Source organism: Onychomys torridus, chromosome 2 (assembly GCF_903995425.1).
Source record: "Onychomys torridus chromosome 2, mOncTor1.1, whole genome shotgun sequence".
NCBI lineage: Eukaryota > Metazoa > Chordata > Mammalia > Rodentia > Cricetidae > Onychomys > Onychomys torridus.
Genome location: NC_050444.1, coordinates 140,252,268 through 140,264,269, shown reverse-complemented (window position 1 = coordinate 140,264,269; position 12,002 = coordinate 140,252,268). Strand labels below are relative to the sequence as shown.

At 45.3% G+C, this 12,002-nt stretch overlaps 1 protein-coding gene across 1 annotated transcript in view; it reads right to left on the bottom strand.

Annotated features, from left to right (window-relative positions):
• Window positions 1-6,799: 6,799 nt before the first annotated feature.
• Psmb2 (proteasome 20S subunit beta 2) overlaps window positions 6,800-12,002 on the bottom strand; it is a 36,527-nt gene continuing 31,324 nt past the window's right edge. The window contains exons 4-6 of the mRNA XM_036177246.1: window positions 10,752-10,914; window positions 9,030-9,079; window positions 6,800-7,035 (exon numbers count right to left, since the gene is read on the bottom strand). Coding sequence (XP_036033139.1) covers window positions 6,928-7,035; window positions 9,030-9,079; window positions 10,752-10,914 — 321 coding nt within the window. The 3' untranslated portion in view covers window positions 6,800-6,927. The remainder of the gene's footprint in view (window positions 7,036-9,029; window positions 9,080-10,751; window positions 10,915-12,002) is intronic.

The window sequence follows — 12,002 nt, the reverse complement described above, 5'->3', positions numbered from 1 at the left end:
CTCAAGACATTGTTTTGTTTGAGGCAGGCTCTCAGGTATCCCAAGCTGGCCTCCAACTCACTATGTAGCTGAGGATGACTGATCCTCTTGACTCTACCTTCCAGATCTGGGAATACCACTATTCTCAAGTTTCTGCAGTGCCAGAGACAACCCCAGGGCCTTTGATATGCTAGGCAAGACTCCACCAATTGAGCTGTAGCATCAGTTCTCTCAAGATACCTTAAATCATAATCCATATACAGGAAAGAATATGAGAATTAGATGGATACTCCCCTTTAACCAAAACCCCTGGTCTGGCAAGACCTTTGAGTTTTAAAATTATCAGACCGCCAGGCATGGTGGCACGTACATTTAATCCCAACACTCAGGAGAAAGAGGCAAGTGAATCTCTGTGAGTTTGAGGCCAGCCTGGTCTACATGTAGTGAGTTTCAGGACAGCCAGAGCTATGTAGAAACCCTGTCTCAACAAACAAAATCAGATTATGTGAGGTTGAGATTAAATGAGGTAAAAACAAATAGTACTTACGCAATATTGGTCTGCCATATATAAATAGTAATAATCAATAGGAAGTTGGTAAACAGGGGCTGGAGAGATGGCTCAGTGGCTAAGAGCACTGCTTCCAGAGGACCCAGGTTCAACTCCCAGCACCCACATGGCAGCTCACCACTATCTTTAACTCCAAGATCTGACACTCTCACACAAACATTCATGCAAGCAAAACACCAATGCACATAAAATAAAAATAATTAATTATTTTTTAAAAGTTGATAAAGGAGAAACTCATTTTTCAAGAACTTTTTAGTTAGTATTGGATAACTTTTCCTAAGGAAAAAAACAGATAGTCATCAGTCCTATTTTAGGAGAAAATTATAGTTGAGTAACTTGCCCAATGCCTGTGTTGTCTCAAAATTCAGTAGATTTCACAGTTTATTCATAGCTGTTTGATTCAACTCTTTATTCCACTGCACCCCACAGGCCTGCTACAGAGAGGCCCACAGGCTTGAGCCCAGCACGGGGAGCAGGTCCTCCCAGCCCTGGTCCCTTGAGGCCCTGGGTGCCAGTGTACGGTCAGGACCAAAGCACTGCAGAGGAAGCAGTACAGTGCAGACTGTGTATGTGCTTGCTCTAAGAGGCGACCCATGAAGCCTGGGCATTGGATTCTTCCTTCACCATCCCTCTGCAGCTAACCAGCACTGAAGCTTCTGACTGGCAGGGGTTTGCCTGAGGGAAAAGATGGCTAGGCACAGGCTTGCACAATGGTTAATACTGCTTTCTCTGGTGCAACACCAGCTCAGAATTAAACAGGGAGTCTTTGGATTAGGCAAGGATCGGGATTCTCAGTGTGTGCAAGCTCATGCTTAAAGGATCAGAGTATAAGGAGAAACTTCTCGGGATCCAACTAAATGGAGCCTGAGCTTTATGACAAGCAAAAGAGGGAGAAGAACCCAGGGAATTGATGGCTGAGGATTATGAAATGCCTAGTACACCAAGGCAAACAACCAGGAGTTTGAGGCCAGCCTGGTGTACATGGCAAGTTCCAGGACAGCCCATGCTACGCAGAGGGACCCTGTCTCAAAGTCATAGCAAGAAAATAAAGGGTGATATAAAACCAGAGCAATGTGGTAGCATGGCCTTCATTTAGAACAGAAAAAGGACAAGAGGGAAACATGAAACCTGAACAAAAGCTAATGTCAATACAGATGTATCAACGTCAGCTTCTTGGCTTGGACAAATGTAGTATGGTTATGTAAGACTCTACTGTTAGCAGAGACTGGGAAGTAAGGACTAGAAGGGAAATGTTACCTTGTAACTTTTCTGTAAAACCAGCTATTCCAACATCAAATTCATTTAAAATAAGTGAGGGCCAGTGAGATGGTTCAGTGAGTTAAAGGTGCTTGCCACCATGCCTGACGACTGGAGTTGATCCCCAGGACAAGGCAGAAGGAAAACTGCAAGTTGATCTCACACACATGCACACACACACACACACACACACACACACACACACACACACACGCTTGCACACACGCACATGCACACACACACACACACACACACACACATTTTAAATTTATTTATGTGCATTGGTGTTTTGCCTATCTGTGTGAGGGTGTTGGATCCCCTGGAACTGGAGTTACAGACAGTTGTGAACTGACATGTGGGTGCTGGGAATTGAACTCGGGTCCTCTGGAAGAGCAGTCTATGCTCTTAACTGCTGAGCTATCTCTCCAGTCCCTGCTGTTGACTTTTTGAATATTAAAAAAAAAATCTTTCTTGAAATGTGCTAATACTGCTTAGAATATAATGCTACTGTATAACTCTTAGTCCCTTTTTCTAGCATGATCAACTTTATCTATGATCTGGGAGACACAAATAGTGGGTCCAGTACTTCTGCTCCATTCTATCACAGACACTCCTAGGAGGAGGGTGAGACTGTCAAACCATTGTGTAAATGCACACTAGTCATTTACAAAGAATCAACACTGTACACTGCTCCTAGGATACAATGAAGTCAATTAAAGCACTATTGATGTCTGGAAGAGCAGCCAGAGCTCCTAACCAGGGCCATTTCTCTAGCCCAACATACACACATTTAAAAACGTTAAATGCCTAGGTTTCCAGCATAGGTAGCTGTAAGACGAAAGACTGGACAGCTTTGGAATGAGGCAGGTGGTAAAGTCAGCTTTAGAGATGTTGATGTTCTTGCTGTCACTAAAGCTGGGGCTGAAGTATCTATGAATAAATTGATTTGTAGCTCAAAATAGAGAGAGAGGGTGGAGACAGACAGCTGGGTCTATGGGTTTGCACGAGACTGCCTGGAGACACGTACATTGAAAGGCAGTGAGCTTTTCCCTCCTGGTTAAGTCCTGTTTGTGGAGCAAGTTTAACCATGATTATGTTTACTGAGCATTTCCTACACACCAGGTCCTGCTCTACATCACTGCATAGACTACTACGAACTAGGTCCTCTTTCAACCATTTTATAGACACCATGCTTCAGCAGGTGTTATCAAGGGGTGGTGAGAAGCGTCTGTGGAGCACTTCAGGCCAATACCTAGAGATCTCGGAATGTAGCAGAGGGTCCAAACCCTTCATGTGATGGCAGAGGCAGAATCACTTGTGAAGTGACTCATCTCTTTCTACCCAATTCTTACTACATTAGTATCAGTGTATAAAGCAGCCTGTAAGACATCAGAACTGACTTTTCACTCAGTATTATGAGATAGCAATCTCAGAAACAGGATATGCTTCTCTCAGACAAACTGAAAACCTATCTGTATGTGGTATCATTATTTATTTTTGGTTTGTTTGAGACAGGGTTTCTCTGTGTAGCCCTGGCTGTCCTGGAACTTGGTAGAGCCTGCCTCTGCCTCCCAAGTGCTGAGACTAAAGGCAAGCACCACCACCACCTGGCTTCTATATGTGGTATTAAGATTACAGATGCCAGGTGTGGTGGTGTACACTGAGGCAGGAGGATTGTGAATTTGAGGACAATGTGGACTATATAACAAGACTTCATCTAAAAATAAAACAGTACAGATTGGGTAAAGTAGGTCTTACTTTAGTCTAAGGCCAAATAATATTCAAAATGTTCTCCGGTGAGCAAAACAGTGAGTAACATCAGCAACAGAACAGATGTAAACCTCAGGCTTTACTCACACAGGCACAAACCACAGGAGCAGGACCTACTGGTTTGTGTTTCATTAAGCCCTTTAGTAAGCTAGGCATTGCTGGGCACCTGTGCTATCCCAGCACCTGGGAGGTAGAGAATCAGGATTTCCAGGCTAGCCTGGGCTATATGAGATCCTGTCTCTAAACACCTAAAAGGAATAAACGAAAACAAAAACCTAAGGAGCTAGAATGTGAACTTACATTTCAGAATCACAGCTCCCAAGAAAACTCAATCCAGTGGTTTTCTGTCATGACAGAAGGTAAGAACTATTTGGGAAGCTTAAAATTCCCATGTCCAGCCTGGCATGGCGATGGCGCACGCCTTTAGCCCCATGGCTTGGGAAGCAGAGGCAGGTGGATCTCTTGAGTTCAAGGCCAGCTTAGTCTAGAGCGAGTTCCAGGACAGCCAGGGCTACACAGAGAAACCCTGTCTCGAAAAACCAAAAAAAAAAAAAAAAAACAAACCGCTTAGCAACTTACTATCTGGAGTTCAGTGCAATCACAAAAGAAAACTCCCTCAGGTTATTCTGACACCAACAGCTTAAGCACCACTACTGTTTGGGGCTGGAGAGATGGCTCAGTGGTTAAGAGCACTGGCTTCTCTTCCAGAGGACCCAGGTTCAATTCCCAGCACCCGTATGGAGGCTCAAAACCATCCTAACTCCAAGTTCTGACCTGATGGTCTCTGGCACACATGTGGTGGAGATGACATACATGCAACCAAAACATCCATATACATAAAATATTAAAAAAAAAACCCTGCTGTTTAAAGAACTTCTGGGGTTTCATACCCAACACACACACACACACACACACACACACAGTTTCAGATATCCCAAGGAAAAAAATACACACACTTGGGGGAATGGGGTCTAGCTATCTGGTTAACCTGTGGCATATCTATTTGAGGGAATATAGTGCAACTGTCCACAAAAATAAGGTAGATTTAGATGCATTGGCACAAAATAATTTCTAATAGAGTGATTATCAAATACATAGAACATCTAAAAATTTTTTTTGAGATGAGGTCTTGCTACACACACTAACACAAAAGCACATACTCCTGGCTGGCCTGGAACTGACAGAAATCCTCTTGCCTCTGCCTCAAGTGTACACCACCACACCCAGCCTCATTCTCTTTTTTACATTTATTAGTTTACTTTAGTGTGTGGGTATGGTACATATATGGAGCCATATGGAGGTCAGGGGTGACTTTCAGGAGCTGGTTTTCTCTTTTCCTTCACGTGGATCCCAAGGTGAACCCAGGTTTAATAGCAGGAGCCTTATCTACTGAGCCATCTTGCTGGCCCCTAAAAAAAAAAAGGCTGAGGCAGAAGGCTCATGAGTTTAAGGCCAGACTGGTCTTACACAGTGATTTCCAGAATAGCCTAGACTAGGCTACATATGCAATGAATCCTTATCTCAGAAAAAAACTTGACTGGGTACCATGTCACATGCCTTTAGACCTAGCACTCAGGAGGCAGATAGATGGATTGAGTTGAAGGCTAGCTTGGTCTACAGAGTGAGTTTCACATCAGCCTAGGCTATACAGTGAGATTCTGTTTAAAAAGAAAGAAAACCCATGGATAGCTCATTAGGTGAAGGTACCTGGTGACCAATGATACAAGCCTGACTACCCAAGTCTGACTCCCAGAACCCACACAAAGGTGGAAGAACCAACTCCATCAAAGCTACTGTCTGACCGAGACACGTATAAACACCTTATTATTATTTTAAATAAAAAACCCACCTCCTTTAAAAAAACAAAACAAAGCCCTCAGACAAGAACAGCCTTTATTTTTGTGTGTGATGCTGCAGATCAAACCCAGAGTTGAGGAGATAGGTACTCTACCTTTGAGCTATCCTGTGCACACTTGTATCTTTAAAACCAGGGAAGAAAGCTGGACCTGGGTTTACCTGCCAGGACATGACAGCTCAGAACCATCTGTAAACTCCAGTCCCAGGGGAGCCAACGCCCTTTTTGGACACTAGGCTCAAAGATGGTGCACAGACATATATGTAGGCATACACCCATAACATGAAAAATAAATAAAATAAGAAGCACGGAAGCAAGCAAGCTAGCAGGGTCTGATGGTAAAAACACAGAATTCTAGTGAGGCTGAGGCTGGAAGTTCGTAAGTTCAAGGCCAGCTTAGGCAAATTAGCAAGACCTTGTCACAAAACGAAAACCAAAAGGACTGAGGACGGAGCTCAGTGGCCGAGTACACGTGCCTGGGTTCCATCCCTGTATCCTTCTTGCCAACACCCAAAATACAAAGGGGCACAGTGAAGCAGGCTGTATCCACCAGTTCTTGGAAAGTGGAGAAAGAAGGATAAAGGGTTGAAGGTCAACTTTAGCTACACAGAGTTCAAGGCCAGCCCGGGCTACATGAGATTCTGTCTCAAACAAAGAAACATGTAAGGAATTTGTAGCTGAAGTGCTATCTGAGAAAGTGATCAGATATAACAGGAGGAATAATTTCTTGCTGTTTTCCACTGTTGACATATTTCCCAAGTACATTAATCAACTGAAAAAGATTTAAGGGCTGGGGACATAGTTCAGCTGGTACTCATAAGTATGAGTACCCGAGTTTGATCCTCAGAATCCATAAAACCAAACATGGGCATGTTGGTGCGAGGCACACTACTGTGTTCCCAAGAACAACACTCAAGGTTGTCCTCTGTCTCCTACATTGCATACATGTATTTCAAAACAAAACACACAACAGATTTTTTTTTTTTTTTTTTGAGACAGGGTCTCTCTGCATTGCCTGGTTGTCTTGGAACTCACTACGTAGACCAGGTTGGCCTCAAACTCACAAAGATTCTCCTGCCTCTGACTTCCAAGTGCCGGAACTAACGGCATGCACCACCATGTCCTCTAAGCTCAAAGGCAAAGAGATGCAGCGCTTTAGAGAGAACAAGGCCTAACAAGCAGAGGTAGAAAGAGCGAGCTGCAAGAAGCTGGAGAGGAAGACAGACAGCGTGGGCTTCGAGCTGGCAGAGACACTCAGATCATTACCAGAGGGAGAGGGGCAGGAGGGAGCATCCTGACAAGATGATGACCCTCCTTCCGGGCAGTTCCTTTCTATGTGACATTAGGTAAACAGACCAAAACCAGAAAGCTCAATTTAGTTATCTTCAGCTTTATTTTGTTTAACCATCTATCAAGAGTGCACGCCAAAAGTATAGAAAAAAAAAATTAAGGAGCCTATCAAAAAAGTCCCCTGATGAGCGGGAGGAAGGACGAGACGTTAGGAGCCCTTCTTAGTGAAGGAGATGTTCTCCAGGTTATGGATGCCATTTTTGTCAATGACCCGAACGCTGAAGGTAGGCAGGTTCAAGATGAAGCGCTTCTGGAGCTGCAGAGATATGAAGGAAATCAGTGAGCAAACATTTACCGAATACTAAGTATGTGGCAGGTTCTGTTCTAAGCTTCCTTCTGTGGAACTGGGCAGCTAGTGCTATGTCACTGAAGATTGTCTACACAGTAGCTGGAGGCTGACTGGAAAGTAGTGACCATGACCTGGGAAATGCAGCTGGGAGCCTGCCTCTGGTCAAGTCAGCCTGTACACAGTCAATCCAATGTTTATCCCCACAGTCTGCTACCAATCCATCTATAAGAACACACCCGCCTCTTAAAAAGTCTCCAGGCAGAAGCTAGCAAGGTCTAAGAACAGACTCTGAACAGGACATCCTAGGTCCCAATAGTTTATGCCAGTCATTTACCCAAGTGTTTGTGTGTGCAGCTGCAGAGGTGGTGGGGATGATGTCCAGAGAACATTCCTGGAACAAGCCATGCCCATCTCTTATAGTCCAAGTTAAGGCTGTTCAAGGAACAGCCTACACACTTGGGAGCACACAGTGTCACGAGGTGACTAGCGAGCAGCATGACTTGGAAATCCTCACAACTGTGGCTGCCTTTGCTGAAACCTCCCCAACAGCCTCCAGAGAAGACCCAGGCTCTCCACCTATTCCCTCAGGTGTTGGGAAATGATCTTCTCAGACTTCTGACCTCCCTCCCTCCTCCTCTCCCTTCATGCTGCCCATGAGGACTGGATAACAACAGCCCATTCCATTTCCACAGTTCTTTCTGGCTGATGGCTCATGTCTAGAATCAAGGTCAAACTTCAAGAAAAGATGACAATAAGCAAATGTTTTCCTTAAAAAAATTTTTTTTAAAAAAGACAAGGTCTCATTTTGTAGCCTTGGTTAGCCTGATACTGGTTGTGTATACTAAGCTGGCCTCTAGCTCACAGGAATTCACCCACTCACCCCTGCTACCCTAGCACTCAGATTAAAGGCATGTACCACCATGTCTGGCCTTGGTTTTTTTAAGATCCTAGGGAAATAAATCTCAAGAACCCCTGATAGCTCTTTCCTGGCCACCCCCCTCTAGAATATTGGTGGGTAATACTGTCTATCAGCTGACCGACCGAGAACCCCCGAGCTGATTGGAAAGGAGATTTAAACAGAGGAAGAGGGATGGGGCACTGTGGTCTAAAAAGGACAGGGTCATACAAGAGGCAGCAGAGACCGATGGTGCTGCCAATGCTCTCTCTCACCTGCTCTGTCCTCTCTCACTAGACAATTCATTCAAGTTCCTTCTTAGGTCACAAGAAAAATAGAAGAAGGAAGAGTCTAAAGAGGCTTCTTTGTGCCACCTCATCCTAGATCCTTACACTCCTACTATGAGTAGAGTTTGGGTTCTTGGCCTCCCAAAACAAAGATTTCTTTCCACTTCTGATCCAAAACTTCCCAGGTACTCTCTACGGTCATCTGAATGCACTGTTAAGGGAACAGACTTTAAAAGTGGTACAACAGGGTGTATAGAGTCCAGGGCATTGTCTCTTAGCACTTGGGAGGCTGAGGCAGGTGGATCTCTGAGTTTGAGGCCAGCCTGGTCTACAGAGTGAGTTCCAGGACAGCCAGAGCTGCTACACAGAAAAATCCTGTCTCAAAAAACCATTTAAAACAAAACAAAACAAAATCACTTGGTTGCCTGTTAAAACAAGAGATTCAGTCTCCACCTACCTATAAATGGTTTAGAAGTGGGTGCTGGAGTCTATCAGGGATAAGGAAAGTTCCCCCAAGATGACACAGTGAACTTTGAGAACCACTATTCTGGATTAACCAGAAAGGAAAATAATTAAGTCAGTAAAACTGACACTGATGAGGAGGTGACCCAAGAGAGAAAAACAAGCCCATTACCCACATCAACCTCCATCACTGGGAGCAACTTCACATCTGCTCTGTGGGTATTTATTATACAGTATGGGAAAGAGCAACCAAGAACAGGAACGGTACTTCAACCCGAGACAAAACATTCCTTCAGGACCCCCTGGGAGCTACTCACCTCATCCAGACATTTCCTAAGAAGCTCCACTGCCCTCTCACGTGAGATAGCTGAAAGAGAACAGAGGCCAAACACTGAATTCAGGCTGCCCCGCGTCCGGCTCTTAACAGCTTGTGATTAAGTTTCAAACTTCCTCAGGTCTGAGTGCCACACACAATTGGAAAAGCAAACACACACAGACTTCTACCTTGCAACAAAGTTACTCCATATGCAGAGGAGGGCTCCCCCCGCCCTCCCCCGGCCATTACAAATTGATTTTCAGCGGAGAGAAGGGGAAGCATGACGGAATTCTGTCTCCCCTGGCCTGCCCCCCCTTTTCATAGCTCGCTCTCACCAGTCCCTGTAGTCCAGGGCTTAAATCAATTCCATCTGCCTTGCCAGCTGCAAATCAGGGAACGGGAGAACAAGGCCAGAGCGCCATCCTCCCGCTCGCTTGCTCCCAGCTGGGTCTCAGCGGAACAATGGGAAGACAGTTAAGAGGACGGACTAAGACTCTTCTGAACAGAGTCCGAAGGGATTGTTGGTAGGCGTGGCAAACCGGGATGACACATTATGCATTAGGCTTCAAGGGTGGCTGGTGGTTATTTTGGTCGGGGAGTCAGCTGGATTACTGACAGATGCCAAATCAAGAGACAGTCACCAGGAGGCCAGGCTAATTCTTTTCAGGGTGTGGCTAAGGTTGAGTGAGGGCCGTAGCAGAAGGAAAAGAATCTGCCAACTGCTATGACGCTGCTGCAGCGAAGAACAGAGCGTAAGGAGAGAAGTGCTCAGCTGTGCTGCACCTCTGGCCATGAGAATTCGCTAGGAATTTCAGTCCCCGCTGTCCAGAGTGGCTAGAGCTGAGCCTGGGAGTGGGTCAGAGGACAGACTCAGCACAAAAGTATTGCTCATCTCAAGTTTCATCCAGCTGAAACTTTTTTTTTCTTTTTCTTTTTTTTTTTAGATTTATTTATTTATTATGTATACAGTGTTCTGCCTACATGCATATTGCAGGCCAGATCTCATTACAGGTGGTTGTGAGCCACCATGGGGTTGCTGGGAATCGAACTCAGGACCTCTGGAAGAGCCAGTGCTCTTAACCACTGAGCCATCTCTCCAGCCCCCAGGAACGATTTTCTTTTGCAGGAAGGAGTGGTCTTCAAAAGCTTTGATAGTTTTAATCAAGTCCTTAGCTAACATGGTAGAACCTGTTCATTCTTGTAAGTTCAAAACATGCACATACACTGTTTGCTCACTGTCTATGAGATGTCTACAATCAGAGGAAAATAAATGTCAGACAAGTGAAGAATGAAGAAAAATGCTCTATTCATGATGACGCTCACTCCAGCACTCCTTTCACACAAAGCAAAACTCAGACGAAAGATAGGAGTTTATTTTGGTTAGCAGGAAGACTTTTTTCAATTTTTGATATTTGTGTTTTGCCATGGGAACTGGAGTTACAGATAGTTGTGAGCTGCCATGTGGGTGCTGGGAATTGAACCTGGGTCCTCTGGAAGAACGGTCAGTGCTCTTAATTGCTGAGCCAGCTCTCTAGTCCTGGCAGTCAGATTTCTATCAATAAAGTTTTGGAAGACTATACTGACCCACAAGAGAGAGAACAGCTTCCAGAGAGGAGCCAGCTTCTCTCTAGGATGCAGTCAGGCAAGTCCAAGCTTTGACCAGACCAGGAAGCAGCCAGGGCAGGGCTTTGCTACTGCTCTCCCCTAGACTGCTAGTACTTACTTGGTGTGTAGTATCGGTCAAGGATACTGAGAGTCAGGAAGGCGCCGTAGCCATGAGCTGCAAAAGGAGCCTTGGCCAAGGCTGCCAGGTAGTCCATGTAGTACAGTGCTGGTCCTTCGTGCTCATCGTAGCCAGCCAGGAGGAGGTTCACATGGTATGGGGTCTGTAAGGAGAGACAGCCAAGCGCTGAGCAGAGCAGAGCAGAGAGCCAACTCCTGACAAATCAATGATTAGCAGCGATTGGCTAAATACAGTGGAAGTGAACGTTCACATCCAATCGGAGAGCTTCTAGCTCGGTCACAGGTAAAGGAAGGCTTTCTGGTTTCTATTTAAAGCCTGTGGAAAAGAACCTGACATGGGCCGTCAAGATGGCTCACCAGGTGAGGGGACTGACAGCCCAGCCTTATGATCTGAGTGTGACCCCTAGAACCTGACTCCCACCAGTTGAGCGCGCGCTCGCTCTCTCTCTCTCTCTCTCTCTCTCTCTCTCACACACACACACACACACACACACACACACGCACACACATATGGGGGTGGGGGTTGGGAGTGGGGGGGAGTTGGGGTGTGGGGGTGTGGCCTAATACAAAAGCACTTCAGAGGCTTAAATGTTCTTGGGTCATTCTTTACCGTTGAGACCAAGAGCACAGAATAAAGGTGCATACCCTAAACTCCAGCACTTGGGAGGCAAAGACAGGCAGACCTCTGGGAGTTCCAGGTCAGTCAAGGCTATATAGTGAGACCGTTTCAAACATCAACAAAACCCAACAAACACAATTATGCATCAAGTCAGAGAACGGGGTCCAATTATGTCATTTAAAATAAGGAAACTAGGGCTGGAGAGAGGCTCAGTGGGCAGTGGTGGCACACGCCTTTAATCCCAGCACTCGGGAGGTAGAGCCAGGTGGATCTCTGTGAGTTCAAGGCCAGCCTGGTCTACCGAGCGAGATCCAGGATGGGCACAAGAAAAACCTGTCTCAAAAAAAAAAAAAAAAAAAAAAAAAAAAAAAAAAAAAAAAAACACAGGCTATTCTTCCAGAGGACTACTCTGGGTCAATTCCCAGCATCCACATGGCAGCTCACACCTGTCTGTGACTCCAGTTCTAGAGGATCCAACACCCTCACACAGACATACATGCAGGTCAAAACACCAATGCACACGAATGAAATAAAAACAAATATTAAAAACAAACAAACAAAACCCAAAAAACAAAATAAGCAAACTAATGAGCCCTGGAGTTTAGGACTAGG